A 20,691-nucleotide genomic window follows, 5' to 3' on the forward strand; every position below is an offset into this window, starting at 1 on the left:
TCTTATGTCCTTGGTAGGGAGCATGAGGAGATCTACTGAATTTCTGGACGTGGGCGCATGGCACAGATGCGTATGTATATGTGGAATAAACACAGAGACCAGGGCTCTGAGAACTCATTGGTTTTCTCATAAAACAAAAAACTGATCTTCAAAGGGTAAGTCCTCTATGCTTTGTTGGACCTCAGGAACTTTGCCAAAGCTCTTCTCATTGTTGTAGCTGAGGCCATAATCCTAGAAGTGGCACACACCACATCCAGTGCTGACTGTAGTGACATCTTTGCCACTAGATGGCCTTCTGCAATGAAAGCTTTAAACAATTTCCTGGAGGATTTCTAGCAGCTTATCCATAATTTTGGATATAGCCTCCTAATTACAAAATTATATTTTGATAATAGCACTTGCTGATTAGAAATGTGCATTTGTAAAGACACGGTTGAATTAATTTTCCTTCCCATTAAATCTAACCTCTTTGTCTTTAGGCATGGACTTATACCTCCCCTGTCACAGCCTCTCACTTGATGCTGTAATGACAAGAGAGGTAGGGACTGAATGTGAGTGAAAGCACTTGAAACCCTGCAGAGGGACATAATACCTCTCATCAGTACACTTCGTTGTGGGCAGCAAGGGAGTTAGGGTATGCCAAAAAGTCTTTGTACGTTCCAAAAGTACTTCATTTACAGCGAGAGAGCTACCCTCCCTGTAACAGACAGCTGGAGAAGGTCCACCAACTTATGGATGTTCTCCTGAACAAACTCAGCCTGAATGCCCTAGGCTGTAACCATTCGCCTCAGGAGATCTTGAATGACTTAAAATCCTCTGGCACGGGAGAAGATGAATCCAGCATTGTGGAATCACTCTATGAGGCGAAAAAGGAAGAGAAGATAATCAGATCTCCGGCAGCAACACCTGCCCCTGTAAAATTGGTTCAGGCTGAACTAGTTCAGAGGGAGCAACCTCAGTCTCTCTGCAGAGTAGGCGGAGAGGGAGACTCAAGAAGGGAGACTACCAAAGGGACTGGTGACCTTATCCTGGACTTCGCAGATGATCAGGACTTCGCAGATTGAGGAACATCCCAAGGGTTCCAAAGAGGCTACTGAGGATAAGGATATGGCATTGGTGGCCAGTAGGAATTGAGCCAAGAGCCCCTTTCCCTACTGCTGGAATAGTGCCGATCTCAGTACCGATGGTGATCCCCAGGAAGTCTCAAAGCTTTTTGAGAATGGTACTTGGAAGGGAAAGGAGAGGTGGAAAATGTCTCCAAGCTCAATCTCGAAGAACCTTCCAAGTAGCCTGGTGGCAATGGAGGAGCCACTTCAGGCGGAGCAAGCAAACATCCAGCCTCTTCTGAAGCTCAATATGCAGGCCACATTGGTGCCAACATTAAGGTACCTGGCATCTTAGATACCGGTTGAGGCATTGCACTTATGCTTGGCAATGGAATGGACTTTGGTACTGAAGTTGAGGCTGGTACCAATACGTCAGGCGTGGTCTACACCGAAAACATAGTCAGTACTGAAGACAGTATCTGCCTCGATGAGCTCCTAGGTACCAAAGAAAAGGCTGAACTCAGCTCTGCATGCTGAGTTTTAAATGGTACTGAAACAGTGCTGGCACAGGGAATACTCTGCAACCAATCCAGCCAGTGCTGAGTGTACAAAAGAAACCACCACAGCTAAGTCCCCCTGAATTAATGGAGAGTCTGGAACAGAAAGGCAGAGTGAGTCTGATGCTGCCAGATATGCCAGTGGAACGGAAACAGTCAGTGCTGACATCACCAGATTCAATGGATGTCCCACAGACGATGCCGGAATCAACAATACAGTGTCCAGTCATCTTGGTACCAGAGAGCAGGTAGATAGCCCAACTCTGTCCTGTATTCTGAAGGAATCCCTGTGCCAGCCTCTACTCCTTTTAGTAGATGAGAAGGAATCTCTCCAAGCTCTGGAGTGGCTCTGATCTGTTTTGAGAGTCCTTCTACTCAGAGGACCAGAGAAAGAACAATTTCTCTTTCTCCTCAGAGAGGAATCAGAATCTGGCCATGGAACAACAACCTGTGCCGGTTCCAAAGTTCTCTGAGGGGCTGGACAATCAGTGGATGCACCCTGCTCCAAAACAGGCCTCATGCCTGGCTCCATAAGGTGTTGCTTAAGTGCAAGTCTCTAGCCTGCATTCTCTTTCTGAATGACTTACAAATGGGGCACTTTTCTTTAATGTGCCCTTCTGCAAGACACAAACACAGAGTGTGGGGTCACTATTAGGGGTAGCCACCCCACATAATGGGCAGTGTTTCAAACCTGGTAAGGGCATCAAACCAGGCTAAATCCTACTTAACTAAGGAACTGAGAGGAGTCAAGGTGGCACTGCCCTTAAATAGCCACGGGAGGGGCTACAAGGGGCCGGAAGGCATGCATGCTGCCCCTAAGGGTACTGCTAGGCAAAGTTCTCTGGCCTTGGCATGCTAGAGATTTGCACACCTGAGTGGAATACACATCTGCAACCACTTGAAGAAGAACTAATCCAAGCCTGGTACTTTGCCACTCGCATTGGCCAACATCTGAAACTTCATAGGAAGACTAATAACTCTGCACCTAGCAAAGCTCTACATGAAATAATCACATATAGATTGAACAAACCTAGCCACAGTGCAGTCCTCCTAGTGGAGCGTGGCTTCCTTCCCTCAGTGTTCTGGACCTTGATGTTCAGATGGACTTTTGAGGTTGGTTCACTTTCTCCTCAAATACCAATCTGCTCTAGTATTTCTGCTACTAGTGACATTTTTAGGTTGCTTATTGGGACCTCTTTGCAACACCATGGAACCACAGCCTCTAGTACTTGATTCCCCTGTTCCCCACTTCTCGCAATTTGGGCAGACTGAGTCAACACTGTAGAAATTCGCTCTTACCTGGCTAAGACAGACATGATTCACAAATCTGATACAGCTCTCCAAACACAGAAGAGCACCTAGGGTAGGAGCCAGATGTCTTTTCTCTCACTTAGGAAAGGAAGAGTCACTAAATTATATGTACACTTTAATAGACCATCTTTGCCTCCCTACCCCCCGATATCTACTGGAGTACCATGAAAGCTTCAACAAGGAAGTTTAGGAGAGACAGGGCCTGGCCTGGACTTTGCAGCATCAAAAATATTTTTATTACATTGGATAGCTTTTTCTGCCTTGCATTCAGATGAGAAAAATGAGTGACTCAGCAATTTCAGAAAGGTGTATTAGAGTTTAGGAAATTATCTGTCTCTTAAAAAAAAAATCAATACACATTATCTGACTGATCTCTTGCATCAATGAATTTCACAGACTGACTATGTTCGGTGTGAAGCACAAGTTCTTTTTACCTGTTCTAACAGCACTGCGAGCCTGGTTGACTGTCATTTGCCCCGACATGTGCATAAGAACCTTGGTTTGTGGACTAGTTTGGATATGTGCCGCAGAAACCACAGCGGTTGGGACCACATTGGAATGGACGGTCAGGCCATTCCCCTGAAGTTTCTGTGATGTTCCACCAGCAGTGGAAGGGCTGACCATGGTCATCACTCGTCCTGTCTGGCCAGCAGTAGACATGGGGACTTTTGCTTGCAAAGCACTTGTCACCGTCCTGCCAAAATTAAAAAGTCCTTTGATTCAGTTATTTTTTAAAAACCCAAAACATAAGTAGTTACTAAAAGGCAATGCTCTTCATATCATTAGCTGGTTTTAGGGCTAAGTATAACAAACAAATCAATGTGAACAACTAGAAAAAAAGTAAACTATTCAGATATTTGCTTAAAAGAAAAAATCATACCTTGTGACTGGTGCCACATAATTGCCAGGGAAAACACCAATCTTGCTTGTATACATGGAGGTTCCTTTGAACCAGCCATCTTGACAACGTTCAAACACTAAAAACATCTCCCCCTTTCGCAGTTCCAGTTCATCCTCTTTTCGAGGACTGTATGGATATATGGCAATATACCTAGAAGAAAGGAAAGCACATGAATCTGTTTATCTAATGTTTAAACTAAGGCTGTCAATTAATCAAAGTTAACTGAAGCAATTAACTTAAAACAAATTAACTCAATTAAAAAAATTAATTGTGATTAATTGCAGTTTTAATCGCACTGTTAAACAATAATAGAATATCGACTGAAATTTATTATAAATATTTTGGATGTTTTTCTACATTTTCAAAAATATTTATTTCAATTACAACCCAGAATATAAAGTGTACATTGCTCACTTTTTTTAAAATCAATATTTGCACTGTATAAAACAAAAGAAATAATATTTCTGTGCAACTTACAAATGTAGATTTTTGTTGTTACATAACCACATTCAAAAACAAAACAGTGTAAAACTTCAGAGCCTACAAGTCCACTCAGTCCTACTTCTTCAGCCAATCGCTTAGACAAACAAGTTTGTTTACCTTTATAGGAGATAATGCTGCCCGCTTCTTATTTACAATGTCACCTGAAAGTGAGAACGGGCATTCGTTCGCCTGGCACTTTTGTAGTTGGTGTTGCATGGTATTTACGGGCCAAATATGCTAAACATTCATATGCCCCTTCATGCTTCGGCCACCATTCCAGATTGTTGGGCCACACATAGAACTTAGTCTTGACATGCTTGTACATATGCCAAGTCCCATACCAGTCTATGGCTCATCCGGGCACATTAAAGTAGAACCAGAGGTCCTTGTTGCTAGGCTGGCTGAAGTACCCAAGGCTTATGGGCAGGATCTTACATTTGTGACTGAACTCCTTGTGGGAGAATTGTATGTGTATGTGGGGAGAATGTTCTGTGGTTGTATCTGCATTCTTCCATATATTTTGTGTTATGGCAGTCTCGGATGACGACCCAGCACATGTTCATTTTAAGAACACTTTCACTGCAGATTTGACATAACACAAGGAAAGAACCAATGTGAGATTTCTAAAGATAGCTATAGCACTTGACCCAAGATTTAAGAATTTGAAGTGCCTTCCAAAATCTGAGAGGGGCGAGGTATGGAAAATGCTTTCAGAAGTCTTAACAGAGCAATACTCCGATGCAGAAACTCCAGAATCCGAACCACCAAAAAAGAAAATCAACCTTCTGTTGGTGGCATCTGACCCAGATGACGAAAATGGATGTGCGTCAGTCCACACTGCTTTGGATCATTATCGAGCGGAACATGAAATATATGGCAGTATGTGGATAAAACAGAGCAGGACACATACAATTCTCCCCCCAAGGAGCTCAGTCACAAATTTAATTAATGCATTATTTTTTTAACAAGCATCATCAGCATGGAAGCACTTTGGAATGGTGGTCGAAGCATAAAGAGGGATACAAATGTTTAGCATATCTGAAATGTAAATACCTTGCAACACCAACTACAAAAGTGCCATGTGAATGCCAGTTTTCACTTTCAGGTGACACTGTAAACAAGAAGTGGGCAGCATTCTCACCCATAAATGTAAACAAACTTGTTTGTCTGAGCAATTGGCTGAAAAGTAGGACTGAGTGGACTTGTAGGCTCTAAAGTTTTACACTGTTTTGTTTTTCAATGCAATTATGTAACAACAAAAACATACATTTGTAAGTTGCATTTCCATGATAAAGAGATTGCACTACAGTACTTGTATGAGGTGAATTGAAAAATACTATTTCTTTTATCTTTTTTACAGCGCAAATATTTGTAATACAAATAATAATACAAAGTGAGCATTGTAGACTTTGTATTCTGTATTGTAATTGAAATAAATACATTGGAAAATGTAGAAAATACCCCAACATATTTAAATAAATGCTACTGTATTATTATTTAACAGTGTGATTAAAGCTGTGATTTCTATGTTTTTTTAATCTCACAATTAATGTTTTTAATTGTTTCACAGCCTTAGTTTAAACATAAAAAGGTACACAATCACTTTCTTCTACTTTCCTGACTGGGTAAGAGTTCAAAGTGAAGGGCAACAATTAAAGACTACAGCATGACAGGTGCTGGGATATCATAACCCCAAGAAGTGCTCAGGCCATCTAATGACACACCACCAGCATCTTGTAGCAACTATAAAAAACAGCGCTATTAAGGGAAAAATATTATGTTAAATTTTTAATCAGTTATTGTGTGTTCCTTGTTAGTGTATGTTATTAAAATTACTGTACATTAGAAATTAACTGAAAATACTAACTGTAAATTTTGTTATTTACTGTAGTTTCTTTTTCTGGGTTTCCCTAGCCATTAAATCCTTCTCCATGCCTTCCCCCACCACTTCTTTTCCTTTCCATGAGTATTTATACTTGGGAATGAAAGACCAGATTCAGAAATAAACAAAATACTTCTGATTCAACTTTTTCTTTTTAAATCAGAGAACTGGGTCCCTACAGTGCAACTGAAGTGCTGGAGGGAGATGTGCTATGTTGCTGGAAACTGATGCCTACAAACAGAGTAGCTGCTGTTTCACTTTTAAAACCCACTTGTTTTCCTCCTAAGAAGCTACAGCTTAATGTAGTAACTCTGGAATCATGACTGGGGGAAGAAGTAAGGAGGAGTATCAGTTTTGTCCTCTCCTGTTCTGTTTCTTTTTTAAAAGATATATTTAACAACTTCCAAACTTAGCTTTTCAAAAATAAAAATAAAACAGATACTTCTACAGTTCTGTACTAGATATTATTAGGGACATTTCCCAGTAGTGTAGGATTTCTAATTGCCACTTTAGAGTGGGAGAAACCGTCTGCTCACCACCTTTCTTCTACACTCTGCACCAGGATAAAATGAAGAGCAAGCTTTTTTGTTTTTGTTTTTTACTTTAAAATATATGTGTTTATATCAGACCCCTGGGAAATAACATCTACAAATAAGTTATAGCATTTTTCAAAAATACAAAAGCCCCCTTTTGAAAAAGGGCCCATCACTACATACACTGGCTGGGAAGTCAACAAATCTTTCCACTCTCATTCTCAGGGGTAGGAAAAAGAGGGGAAGGAGAAAAAGAGGCTTTACAAAATGTTGTCAGTGTGGGCAAAATTGGTCCTAGGTGCACTGATTAAAGGAAGCGGGTATTTTTGTCCCCTTCCCTCCTATATCAAACATTTACTGCTTCCACCTGTCCAGCAATTTGTGCAGTCCCCCACCTACATAATCTACTTTCCCAGATTGCTCATACAATGTAATTTTCAGGAAGAGAAATGCTGTCAGGACCACAGGTTATATATTAAATATTTTTCACCTGGCAATATTACTCCCATTTGCTTGTATTACAAGAGTGAGGACATAACACTAGCTAACAGCTTTCTGTCTTCATTCCAAACTGCCATCCACTAATTAACTTAACTGTAGAATCCTCAGTCGAACTGCACTTGCAACCTGCACAGGCAGCCTGACAATGAGATGCTAATATAACATGCCAAACAAGATACAACGCTTTCTGTGTCCTAGCATAAATTATTCTACATGGGGATGGTCTTTTGATTCCTTTTATAGTAGATGACACTGAAGGAACTCACTCAGGACATTGCCACTTGTTAATTAGATAGTCCTCATCCCTAACTCAAGGAAAAGAAAAGTACATTCCCTCTCTACATGATGAATATTCCATATATTTGTACTTTATTCACATAATATAATGCAGCAGCATGCTATTATATTTACCTATGCTATAAATAGGTTTCAGCATGAAGACTGTTAGGGGAGATCACGTATCAACTCCACTGTGTTGCTTTTGTTTTCTAATTATAAGCACTGCTTTCTGGGAATTTTAGCAGGACTCAGGCCAGCTGGTGAGTCATGAACATGTACCAATTTATATCTGACATGACCTGTCTTACTGTATTTTCTTCTCCTCTTTCCCCTTCCCTTCACACCTCCCTTCTGCCCACTTCCCAAACTGACAACTGGTAACACATTTCAATTTCACTTACACACTTGGTCGAGACTGTGGCCGTAAATGTGCTGTTTGGTCAGTTGATCCTGATGCAGGCCTTTGTATTACTCCTGGAGAAGGCAGCCCTGAAGATGTTGAAGCAATGATTGTGGCAGACAAAAGAGGTGGTGGCGGAAGGGGGGGATTCATATTCTAGTATTAAAAGAATAAAAAGAGCAAGAGAAAATACAGTGTGTTAAGATACTGAAAAAAAATCTTTAACAGTAAATTAGTTGAGCACAGCATTCTACCATCGGTTGATAAGACATAACTAGACAACTAGGTTTGTCTCTCTTTTTCCAGTTTAAGATTTTGAATTCACTAGAGCCAGTTTAGGAAACACACAAGTAATTTCCCAGCACAGGGGAAGCTGAAAGTGTTGTTTCTAATTATAACAAACAACATTTTCATGAGAATTCTTAACAAGAATCCAAAGAAGCCTTCCAAGAGGTAGGTTTTACATCCTACTGTTGAATAGACTTCAATCCCTGGTTGTTTTTGTAGCCTGAAGCTGAAACGCAATATACAATTCAGCTGCAGTGCACCCAAAACCACTCCTAGTAGAAAATTCCCTTTGATGTGTGGTCTACAAAAAGCAAGAACAATAGCAGACCACAGTCACTGTGCTATTGTTGCCATTTTCATTTATTCTTTTATTTAGAAGTGCCAGCTTTTGAAATTCAGTATTATCAAGACTGGTAATCTTTAACAAGCACACCAGTGAAAAGCTGCAGTTCCCTTACAGGCAGATCCTAACGGGGGTTCTGCCTACAGGATTCCATTCCTTTTGAAAATCAATAGAGTAATTGTTACCTTCTGATCTATAAAACCTCAGATAATTCTTTAGGAGCCTGTGTACTGACACTCCTGGGAAAACAGGCTCACAATGGGGGACTGCCCCCCCCCAAACCCTCTTTGAACCATCCCATGTAAGAACTGAATACAACCCCCCCAGTATGTGATACAGAAAGCATAAACTATTTTCACTTATCAACTCTACTGTAAAGCAATCCCTTAATTTCTAAACAAATTTCTGAACCATTTCATTGTTCATTCAGCTTTGAAGACCCCAAATTAAAAATATACACTGACAAAATGTATTGTATACCTGTCTGTTCCAATACATCAGCACATAAATATAAATTGCGACCATAACATTCAGAATTCAAATTACATTCAAGCAGATTTTTTGTCTGAACACTGATTTGTTAAGTTTTTTCTTTCACATGTTTCTAAGTAAATATTCATACAAGATGCTGTAGCAACACACACAGTGAGATTACCACCATACTGCATTCAATGTATTAATAAAAGACAGCTTCATAAAATGCAATCTTGCACTTTCAGTATTCAGTAATGAACTATATGTTCATGGTTTTCAAAACCTAGCAGAAATGGTCACACATCAACCAGCCTTATAAGCACAATATAATGAAAATGTATTCCTCAAAAATGCTTAATAATGGTGTGATCAATAAGGTAAGATGGGAAACAGCTATACCTTATTTTCATTTAAATCTTCTTCTGATTATAGATACAGCCTTGTGATTTCAAAATAAATCAACTGTACCCAATACAGAACGTACATGACCTCCCAGAAGAATGTAACGTGCTATGCTAGTAACAGCTATATACATTGGCCAGATAATATCCATTTAGGATTCTAGACCAGTGAAACAAAAAAAAACCCCCAAGGTTTTAAAAAATGTTTGGCATTGGATAACAACACTATCAAAACTACTTTATATTATTTTTGTTGACAACGTTATTTATAGTCCAATTATATAAAGGACAGGAGATCATTTGGAATTTACAAATTCAGTTACTTTCTTAACACTTGAACTGTAACATCCACAGATGTTACAATACCACTGTATGGAATTGTATGGTGAGATCTCTCTTGTACTTTATTGGTTCTGTTAATACACTTGATTGTACACCAGTAGCATAGTACAGGATCTCTGCTTTGTTTGTTTTTTTAAATAAAAACAGACCATGGAAAGTATTTTGCTGAAGAAGGTTAATGAAATTAAACTAATGGAGTTCAACACCTTAAGTAACTATCATTATGTTTGCCTACCAAAAATTTGACAACAGTTAGACTGCTGGCATATTGACACAACTGCCTATGATGCTGACCAATACTGTCTCAGACCTGATCTACACTACTAAGTTATGCTGACATAGCTACATCACAAGGATTGCAGGGGTGGGTGGCACAGGGAAATCACACCCTCCAGTCAACATTGCTATGCTGAAAAAGCCCAGGTGTAGACACAACTATGCTGAAAGAAGAGCGCTTCTGTCAGCATAGCTAATGTTATTTGGGGAGGTGGTATTACCATACTGATAGAAAAACTTCTGTCAGCAGACAAGTATCTACAATACAGGGTTACGCCGGCATAGGCTCTGGAGTGTGGATATGGCCTCATTGTTTCCTTGTACCCCCTTTGTCTCCATCTGCTGTTTCTTGCCTTATACAAGGGGTGGGCAAACTTTCTGGCCTGAGCGCCACATCGGGGTTGCGAAACTGTATGGAGGGCCGGGAAGGGAAGGCTGTGCCTCCCCAAACAGCCTGGCCCCCACCCCCTCCCACTTCCTGACTGCCCCCCTCAGAACCCCCAACCCATCCAACCCCCCTGCTCCTTGTCCCCTGACTGCCCCCTCCCAGGACCCCTGCCCCTAACCACCCCCTGGGACCCCACCCCCATCCAACCCCTCCTGCTCCCTGTCCCCTGATTGCCCCGACCCCATCAACACCCCCGCCCCCTGATAGGTCACCCGGGTCTCCACCCCCTACTCCCTGTCCCCTGGGACTCCACCCCCTACTCCCTGTCCCCTGGGACTCCACCCCCTATCCAAACCCCCCCCCCCCGTTCCCCATCCCCTGACCGCCCTGTCCAACTGTCCCCTGACTGCCCCCCGGAACCTCCTGCCCCTTATCCAACCCCTCCCCCCCCGCCCCCTGCCCCCTTACCATGCCGCTCAGAGCAGCAGGAGCTTGCAGCCATGCCGCCACTCTCCCTGGCAGGAGCTGTGGGCCACAGTGCTGGCGGTGCACGGAGCTGAGGCTGCGGGGGAGGGAGGACAGCAGGGGAGGGGCTGGGGGCTAGCTGTCCTGACTGGGAGCTCAAGGGCCAGGCAGAACAGTCCTGCGGGCCGGATGTAGCCAGCGGGCCGTAGTTTGCCCACTTCTGCCTTATACTGAAGGTAACTCTAGACTTATGATGGAGTGTAGAGTACAGACATTGCATGTCCACCTTGCATGGGTATAAATAACAGTATAGATGCTGGGGCATGGCTTAGAATAGATAAGTAGAGTGCCCTACATGTGTAAGGGGACTGTTGACCACTTACTAACATTCAGTGGGGGCGTTTTGGTTGGCTAGTTCCCAGTACTAAAAGGGGAAGGGTCTATGGGAAATCAGGACCCTGAGACTGATAGTCCCCAGGAACAATGGGGAGAGGCCAATGCTCCAGGTCAGCCTGAATGACACGACGGGCAGGCTAATCAGAGAGTCAGGAGGCCAGGGAGGTCCCATCCTCCAAGTGAGCTGGATTTGCCTGGGTCAGACAGAGTGGGGCCGAACTAAGGAGAAAGCAGGGGCCCAGGCTAAGCTGGGGAGCAGAGCTGTGCCAGATCCAGAGGGACCAGAAAAGCAGCCCAGAGAGAGCAGACCTTGTCCTGGGAGCAGAGCTGCAGCAACCAGAGCCAGAGGGGCCAGAAAAGCAGCCCAGGAAGCAGGTCAGTGCTAGGAGCAGACTCACAGAAGCAGCCTGCAGAGCAGACCTGTCCTGGGAGCAGAGCTGCAGCAACCAGAGCCAGAGGGGCCAGAGTGGTGGAGCTGGGGCTGGAGCAGTCCAGAGCTGGGTGCAGTGAGCAGCAGAGGAGAGCGAGGGGGACCCTGGGCAGTGGGCCCAGCACAGGCAGACGCCTCAGCCAAGAGGCTCTGCAGGCCAGGCTTGGATCGTAACCCTGACAGGGCGGGGGCGACACTGGGAAGAAGGGTCCTACCACTTAGAGCCTGAGAGAGTGTGGCCACCACCAGAGCAAGTGTCCAACCCACAGCATCCCTACAGCACAGCCAGGGCCTGAGAAGAAGGCCTGGGACTTACAAGGAACAGACTGTGAACTGCCCTGACATTCCAGAGACACTGTTTGTGATGTTCCCTGCCACAGAGCGGGTTGATGTGTTTCCTTTAACCTTTCCCATTTTTCCTTATTCTTTTTAAAATTAATTGTTGATTAAATAACTTGCATTTGCTTTAACTTGTATGGAATGGTCAGTGGGTCCGAGAAGTGACCAGTGCAGAGAGAGTACCCCGGAGTGGGGACACCCTAGCCCCTGTCCTAGGTGACCACAGCAGGGTTGGAGGTCGAGCTCCCAGGAATCCTGGGCCCAGCCTTGTTGGGGTTCTGAGGACTCTGCCAGACAGGAGAGTGGAAGGGGAGTCCTCCAGGGCAGGGAGGCCACTGGGTAAAGGAAGTGGGAGCGAGGACTCTGATCCTTTCGCTAGCCCACTTCACCGGGGTAGTGCAGAAGCCAGGAAAGTTCCCCACAAGAGCGAGACTATTCCCCCGCTTACACATGCTTGAACCTTAGGCAATATACCCTACACAGGTCTCTACAAGCCTAAGTAGTACCTCAAACATGTACACATATTTTTAGCAATGTAATCTCCCACCACCTCCCCACTGCCGGAGCCTTTCCCTGCCACTTTGAAAGGCTCTGGCAGCAAGGAAAGGCTCTGGCAGTGGGGAGGCAGTGGAGAAAGGCTCCTGCAGCAGGGAAAGGTTCTGGCAGCTCCTGTACTCTCTGCTACACTCTCTACTAGCAGCTTTCTACTACACTCTGCTGTAAACGTAGACAGCCTATGGGGCTATGCTCGCATTAGCTCTGGAGTGTATACATGGCCTCTTTGTTTCCTTGTACTCCCCCTTCTGTCTCCATTTGTTGTTTCTTGTCTTATACTGAGATGGCACGCCCTGTGGGGCAGGGACTAACTCTTTGTTCTGTGTTTATGCAGTGCCTAGCCAATGAAGTCCTGCTCCAGGACTGGGGCCCCTAAGTGCTATGGTAATACAAATATAATAATAATAGTAATAGTAACAGTAACAATACTAATAATGTAAACTACTATTCAAAACAACCAACAAAAGCACAGGATCCTCTTATGTCTATCCTTTATGAAAGAGGTCAATTAGAAGTCCTTGGAAACTAATTCTGACAATATGCAGCAAATATTTACACACAATATGCAGGCACCACCAGTTTACACTTTGATTATCTTCTAAAATGTGTATCCTTCTTGGAGATGTACTTTACTTTTATGAATACATGCCATAAAGAGAGTTCTTATTTTTTTTTTAAAGTCCAATCCCTCACAACATTCTATTCTATTCAGGTTCTTATGCTGTCCTCGCCATTGTCTAATCCTACCCTATAGGGATAAAACCTGCAGCGAGCTGCACCCCAATTAAACTTCAGAAGACTTGGCAAGTACTTAGAAATCTAAACAAAATACCTGATTGACTGTAGACAAAAAAATGCTCCACAAATTGCTCTGCTCCAACTTAATAAACTAGATCCAAATGCTTTAGCCAAATTTTCAGAAATTCTGGCATTCAGCCATCTCTTAGAAATACTGAGAGACAAATCTGCCTCTAGTTCAAGCCAAGTCTGACAGTTCCTATATTCAATATTTCACACAAAAAAAGCACAAATATAAGTGAGGGAGTAAAACCTTTTACGCTGGTTAAAAAGGAATTTTTTGCCTAATGAAATTCAAAGAGGAAAAAAATAGAGCTCACTGTGATTGCATAATCACTTTCCAGCCACAGAATGCACTTGACTGTAGAAAACAGCATTTTTCAAAAGTCTTCACCATAAATGGAAGGGTTTTGAATTTTAAAAAGTACCACACACTGCATTCTGTTGCAAAATAGCTAAAATGATGTGCTACTTTATTTACTTCAGGTTAAAATTCCATATAGGCATCCCTCCTATGTTCTAGGCACTCATAAATAATATCAAAAATCAGATGTAAAAAATCCGATTCTCTACCTCTATCAACTAAAGATCAATAGTCATCTTAAACATCAAAATATTACAAAAAAGACATAATAGCAAAGTAACAATAATATGTCCTATCATCCCTCTGATCATCACCTGCCAAAACGTCTGGAAAAACATGTGCCTTGCACCATGCCCAGAAGGTTAATTAATTCAGGTTCAGGTCTAACAAAATTCCTAAACTATGACCTGAACTACTTACAAAAGCCACACTGATATAATCCCTCATGACTTCTGGTTGTTTCCCCCAGCCTACCGAAATTATCTTCCTTTTATAAAGACTAACCATCAGACAGCTAGCCTCTTATTCATGCCCCCTCCTGCAGAGTTATTTGTACCATTGAATCGGATGGTTTGACATGAAGGAGATATAGAGCAAAGTGTCATTAGCACTCTAAAGCATGACAGTCCATGCCTCCTTATCAGACAGCTTCATATTCAATCACACACACACACAAATTGTGTGTGTGACCAGGACAGAATCCTGTAGTTCCCCCTTTAGGGTAACAAATAACCCCTAATTTCCCTCAGAGTCCTCCAAAGTAAAACAATGTGCTACTAGGTTTCAGAGTAGCAGCCGTGTTAGTCTGTATTCGCAAAAAGAAAAGGAGTACTTGTGGCACCTTAGCGACTAACAAATTTATTTGAGCATAAACTTATGCCACAAGTACTCCTTTTCTTCAATATGCTACTATTTACTGCAAACTTGTCAACACCACTTCATGTTCAGCAGTATCAAAAGGCAGCAGCATGGACACTGCTGGATAGGAGATCATTGCCCAAACCCAGCAATGTAGTTTCAGTTTCATACCAGAATCTAAAGGCAGAATGATCATGAGGCAATCAATATGATGGTGTCACGTTACATTTCTCTTCCTCTGCTACTTCTGAATGGAATTCTCTCACTCTACTAGGGCAAATTACCTCCTTTCTCCTCCTTCAAAACACCTGTTAACGATCTGCATTTTTCAGTGAAAACCATGGCAAGTATCTTTCTACTATTAGAAGTTATACCATACAAATTATACCTAAATTATTATTTTGTTGCTGTTAGTGTAGAGAGAACTCCTGCTGAATTATCATCCCAGGTACAACTTCTTTAGAACCATATTCTGAATTTCTTTCAGAAACAGTGAAATTATAGATCTTGTAAATATAAAATTAAATTTTGCCCATGCAGTACAAGTAGTTTACAATGCATGTAGCTATTACTCCAATTTGAAAATTGTCCCATTCCTAATGCTTATCTCTAAGGATTTTAGTCCAAAGTCATAAATTTCACATCTCATAGAACTTTTGGCTTTGGTCAAAACAGCATCCACAACTGTAGTATTCCAAAGGGAATAAGAATAGCAGTCTTGACATTCTTTGGACCATATATGTGTATCACTTTCAAGACAGGAGAGTGCAACCACTCAATCATAGCAGGGCCTTAAACATGAGCACAGCTACAAGACCCACAGAGTCCTTAGCTCCAGGAACTCTCTCAGATTTGTCCTGGAGCCATTTGCTCTCCAGTTCAACCTAGAGGGCTTGTCATACCCTCCCTAGAAAATAAGCGTGCCTCTTATCCTATAGGGGATGGAACAAGACAGTAACTTTTTCTCCATTAGGCCCCACAGATATATGATAGATACATTTTTTCAGAGATTATTTAAAGATGGACACTTGTTACTTAGAGGAGTTGGTTGGGACTTCCTGTTCTGACTCTTCAGTTCCTCCTCCTTTTTCTTCTCAGCTTAGTTTGTTGTAACATAAAAGGAGCTGTATTACGTGAACTAAACCTTGTGCCATCTTTGGGTTAGTCCATAGTTAAAACAATAGCCACCACCCTTAAGTAAAATATCACAGGTACAGAAACACGAGCCTGAAATTACTGGGTTGTTTATGGTCATCACATATAATAGCCAGAAACACTAATCAAAGTATAGCAAAAGTTTGGGGATTAAAGACTCCCTGTTGCATTCAGATTCCCAAGCAATTTCCACAGTATTCCAGAATCAAAGAGGAAAGTTAAAGGGAGAGCCTTAAAAATCAGTAACTAAAAATCCGTGAGCTAGTTCCCACTTCTAAATAAAAAAAAAAAAAGAAATTAAGCCAGCAATGGTTAACAGGTTATGAATGTCAAGAACCAACTGCACCTATCACTGATACTAATACTATCCAAGATACCAAGGAGGTATCAGTCTCAGAGTCCAGGGATGCATAAACATCATTTACAGATACAAAATCTACCTTACACAACTCCAAAACAGCCATCTGGAACTCTTAGGATCTGTCTAGCACACTATTACAAATAAGACAAGAGGTTATGAAACAGGAGAGAAAGGGGAATTTTAAAAGAACTATAGTGCATTCTGTGACCATAGGTTGCTTCATCTGAAGACGTGTCTAACATTATTTACAGTAGAAGAATACAAGGCCACAAGACTGCAGCTTGTATACATAGAAAGAATAAAGCTGCCAGCGCACAGTTTCTTCTTACTGAAAATAAGGTAATAAGAAAAAGAACATTAAGAGTCAACAGACTTCCGTACATAAAGCCCAGGACTTCAAGCAGACAGCAGAGAATAAATTCAGATTCCCCATAGGAATTACATGCCTTGCCTAATCAGAGGCCTAACACGGAACCTGGTCAAAAAGAAAGCACCACTAGAGGATGTGAACCAATGATGTCTCTCCCGCTCTGGGTTACACTTACTGCTGTGGTTTAACTCTTAAGGGTATTAATGCCACAGCCTTTGTCAGGCATTTTTGAAGAAACTCCAATGCAACTAAAGGAACCTGATAGTTTTAATGACTTTCACTAACAGCAAAATAAAGTGACTTGCATGTTTGGCAACAAACATGGAGCTACTGGATCTCATAGAATAAAGAAGAGTACTAGTTATGACAGAGGAAAAAACCTTAAGACAGAACTCTTACAAGTTTCTTGAAATCACGATGTTGAATCACACATGTCTTTTTGAGACCTGAGCCAGAAACAAGACCTACTAGTGGACATCTGCAACTTCTCATCTTGCATGGCACAGATGATTATGGTACTGACTTTGTCTGCCAGTTCTTACAGGTACCCTCATGAAGGCGAGACAGGGAAGAATAAAAAGGCCAAAAATTACAAAGGCATGTTCTGAAGTAGTTTACAGAGAGTGGCAGTAGGTGCAATAGTAGGGCAGCATGGAATTCAAAAAAGATACTATCATATCTAAGAAGAGGCACCTATATCTGGATCTGGATTTTTCTCCTGGGAGAACTGCTCTGCAGTACTGACTGCACAGTGACTTAAATTCTCTGTGAAATGTTTTGTCTCAGAAGATACATTTTTTTCAGTCAGTAAGAGAAAGCTGGATCCAAACCAGAAAACACACACTAAGTGCCCTTTATCTCAGCTAGGCAACTACTGTTGTGTTGTCTGTACTCACTAGCACTGTCTTCCATATCAAGATGTCTCTAACAGATGAAAGAACCTTCCTCAGAGTACAGGACATGGATTAGAGACAAAACTACTAATGTTAGACATATTTACATAGCAGGACAGGATAACTTGCATCCAAGAGTTCTAAAAGAGCTGGCCAATAAACTCTGTGGACTGTTATAGTTGATTTTTAATAAGTCTTGGAACACTGGGGAAGTTCCAGAGGACTGGAAGAAAGCTAATGTTGTATCAATATTTTAAAAAGATAATCAGGATGATCTCACTTAATTATAGACTTGTCAGCCTGACTTCAATTTCAGGGAAAACAATGAAACAGCTGATATGGAACTTGGTTAATAAAGAATTAAAGGATGGTAATATAACTCATGTCAACCAATGTATGTTTAAGGAAAATAAATCTCGTCAAATTAAATTTGATATAATTTTAGATTAGACTATTTACTTTGGTTGATAATGATAATAGTGTTGAAGTAGTGTACTTAAAACTTCTGTTAGGCATTTGATTTGGTAACACAATATTTTGATTAAGAAACTGGAATGATTCAAAATCAACAAGGCACATATGAAACAGATTTAAAAACTGGCTAACTGTTAGCTCTTAAAATGTATTTGTAAATGGGGAGTCAACACTGAGTTGGTGTGTTTCTAGTAGGGTCCCACAGGGATTAGTAATATCATCATCAATGACCTGTCTCAACCTGTGCAAGACAGAGCTTAATGCTTGTGGGCTGAGTGAAGAGTTCACAGCCACAGTGCAGTCTCCTTTGGTTGAGCCACAATCAAAAAATTCAGCGTGTAGCTCAGGAGTGCTCTTGGATTAAAGTGAACTAATTCTAAGATCTCACCTAATAGCATTTCTACCATATCCAGTTGGCTAGAAGACTTATTTCCATCCTGCCAAATGATGATGTGGCCTCAGTTATTCGCACCTTTGTTGCCTCTCAGCTGAACTAAAGCAATGGGGGTCTGGCATCTTCACAACTGAGGAAACTCCAACTGCTAGAGAATGCTGCAGTCTCCTCTCAGCAACACTAGCTACTGTGAACACATCAAATTTGTCCTCCACTCCTCACACTGGTTTCCCATAGAATAATTAAGCATGTTCAAAACCACAGTCCTTATCTTCAAGACACTTTATGGCGTGGTCACAGGGTGCCTAAAAGATCGACTAAAGCTCTAGGATGAAGATCATGGTTGACAACTACGCTCCTCTGGCAAAACTGAACTTTCAACTGTAATGTGTAAAGATTGTCTGTGAAGGAGACTGAGCTATTTTGGAGGCTGGCCCAAAACTATGGAATTAACCACCCCAGGAATGAAGGGCCATTACAAACTTCATCACTGTCCACATGTCTTTGACCTCGCCTTCTAAATTAATTTGATTTTAAAAAATGCGTTTAATCGGCGTTTTAATCACACTGTTAAACAATAATAGAATACCATTTATTTAAATATATTCTGACATTTTCTACTTTTTCAAATACATTGATTTCAATTACAACAGACTATAAAGTGTACAGTGCTCACTTTATATTATTTTTTATTATATTTTTACAGTGCAAATATTTGTAAACAAAAGAAATAGTCTTTTTCAACTCACTTCATACATGTACTGTAGTACAATCATGAAAATGCAACTTACAAATGTAGAATTATTATTATTATTTTACATAGTGTCTTCTGGAATGGTGGCTGAAACATGAAGGGGCATATGACTGTTTAGCATATCTGGCACCCGGCAACACCAGCTATGGCTAAAAATGCCATTCAAATGCTTGTTCTCAATTTTAGGTGGCATTGTAAATAAGAAGCTAGCAGCATTGTCTCAAACAAACTTGTTTGTCTTAGCAATTGGCTTCACAAGAAGTTTAACATTCTTTTGGTTTTTGTTTTGTTTTTGAGTGCAGTTATGTAACAAAAAAAATCTACATTTGTTAGGTGCATTCCATTTTCAATAAAGAAATTGCACTACAGTACTTGTATGAGATGAACTGAAAAATATCTTTTCTTTACATACAAAATGGGAAATGACTGCCTATGAAGGAGTACTGCGGAAAGGGATATGGAGGTCATAGTGGACCACAAGCTAAATATGAGTCAACAGTGTAACGCTGTTGCAAAAAAACCTGAACATTATTCTGGGGTGCATTAGCAGACATGTTGTAATCAAGGCACGAGAAGTAATTCTTCGACTCTACTCCGCGCTGATTAGGCCTCAATTTGAGTACTGTGTCCAGTTCTGGGTGCCACATTTCAGGAAAGATGTGGAGAAATTGGAGAGAGTCAAGAGAAGAGCAACAAAAATAATTAAAGGTCTAGAAAACATGATCTATGAGGGAAGATTGAAAAAATTGGATTTGTTTAGTCTGGAAAAGAAGAGACTGAGAGGGTACATAACAGTTTTCAAGTACGTAAAAAGTTGTTACAAAGAGGACGGAGAAAAATTGTTCTTAACCTCTGAGGATACGACAAGAAGCAATGGGCTTAAATTGCAGCAAGGGAGGTTTAGGCTGTACATTAGGAAAAACTGTTTAGTTGCTTCTGAAAATTTGTCAGAGATAAGCTGTAGGCCGCTTTCACTATGACTATGTCAGGGTGGTTAAGCACTGGAATAAATTGCCTAGGAAGGTAGTGGAACCTCCATCATTGGAGATTTTTAAGAGCAGGTTAGACAAACTCCTGTCAGGGATGGTCTAGATAATACTCAGTCCTGCCATGAGTGCAGGGGACTGGACTAGATGGCCTCTCGAGGTCCCTTCCAGTCCTATGATTCTATTATTTATCTTTTTTTACAGTGCAAATATTTGTAATACAAATAATATAAAGTGAGTACTGTACACATTGTATTCTGTGTTGTAATTGAAATCAATACATTTGAAAATGTAGAAAACATGAAAAATACTTAAATAAATGGTATTCTAATATTGTTTAACAGTGCGACTAAAACTGTGACTAATCGGGATTAATTTTTTTAATCCAGCTAATTTGTTTTGGGTTCATTGCTTGAGATAACTGTGACTGACAGCCCATATATCTATATCTATCTATCTATTATAATTTTATAATATTATAGAATATAAAAATATTCACAAAACAAAAACCCTTCTCCCTCCGGGGAGTAGATGAGAGAACAAAAGCATGACATATATTAATCAAGTAACTTTATGCACTACTGGAAAGTGCTCAGATATTACAGTGATGAGAGTGGTGTAAGAATCTTCATAGAATAGAACAGAAGAAATTAAAAGAATATCATTACTGATAAAATTTGCAAATGATAAAAAG

General features: G+C 41.1%; 1 protein-coding gene across 2 annotated transcripts in view; it reads right to left on the minus strand.

Annotated features, from left to right (window-relative positions):
* Positions 1 to 20,691, minus strand: part of SH3RF1 (SH3 domain containing ring finger 1) — a 160,878-nt gene that overhangs the window by 37,514 nt on the left and 102,673 nt on the right. For both annotated transcript variants that reach the window (XM_073341607.2, XM_073341608.2), the window contains exons 7-9: positions 7,895 to 8,049; positions 3,795 to 3,965; positions 3,349 to 3,608 (exon numbers count right to left, since the gene is read on the minus strand). In XM_073341607.2, coding sequence (XP_073197708.1) covers positions 3,349 to 3,608; positions 3,795 to 3,965; positions 7,895 to 8,049 — 586 coding nt within the window. The remainder of the gene's footprint in view (positions 1 to 3,348; positions 3,609 to 3,794; positions 3,966 to 7,894; positions 8,050 to 20,691) is intronic.

The sequence above is a fragment of the Lepidochelys kempii genome, chromosome 4, assembly GCF_965140285.1.
Source record: "Lepidochelys kempii isolate rLepKem1 chromosome 4, rLepKem1.hap1, whole genome shotgun sequence".
Lineage (NCBI taxonomy): Eukaryota > Metazoa > Chordata > Testudines > Cheloniidae > Lepidochelys > Lepidochelys kempii.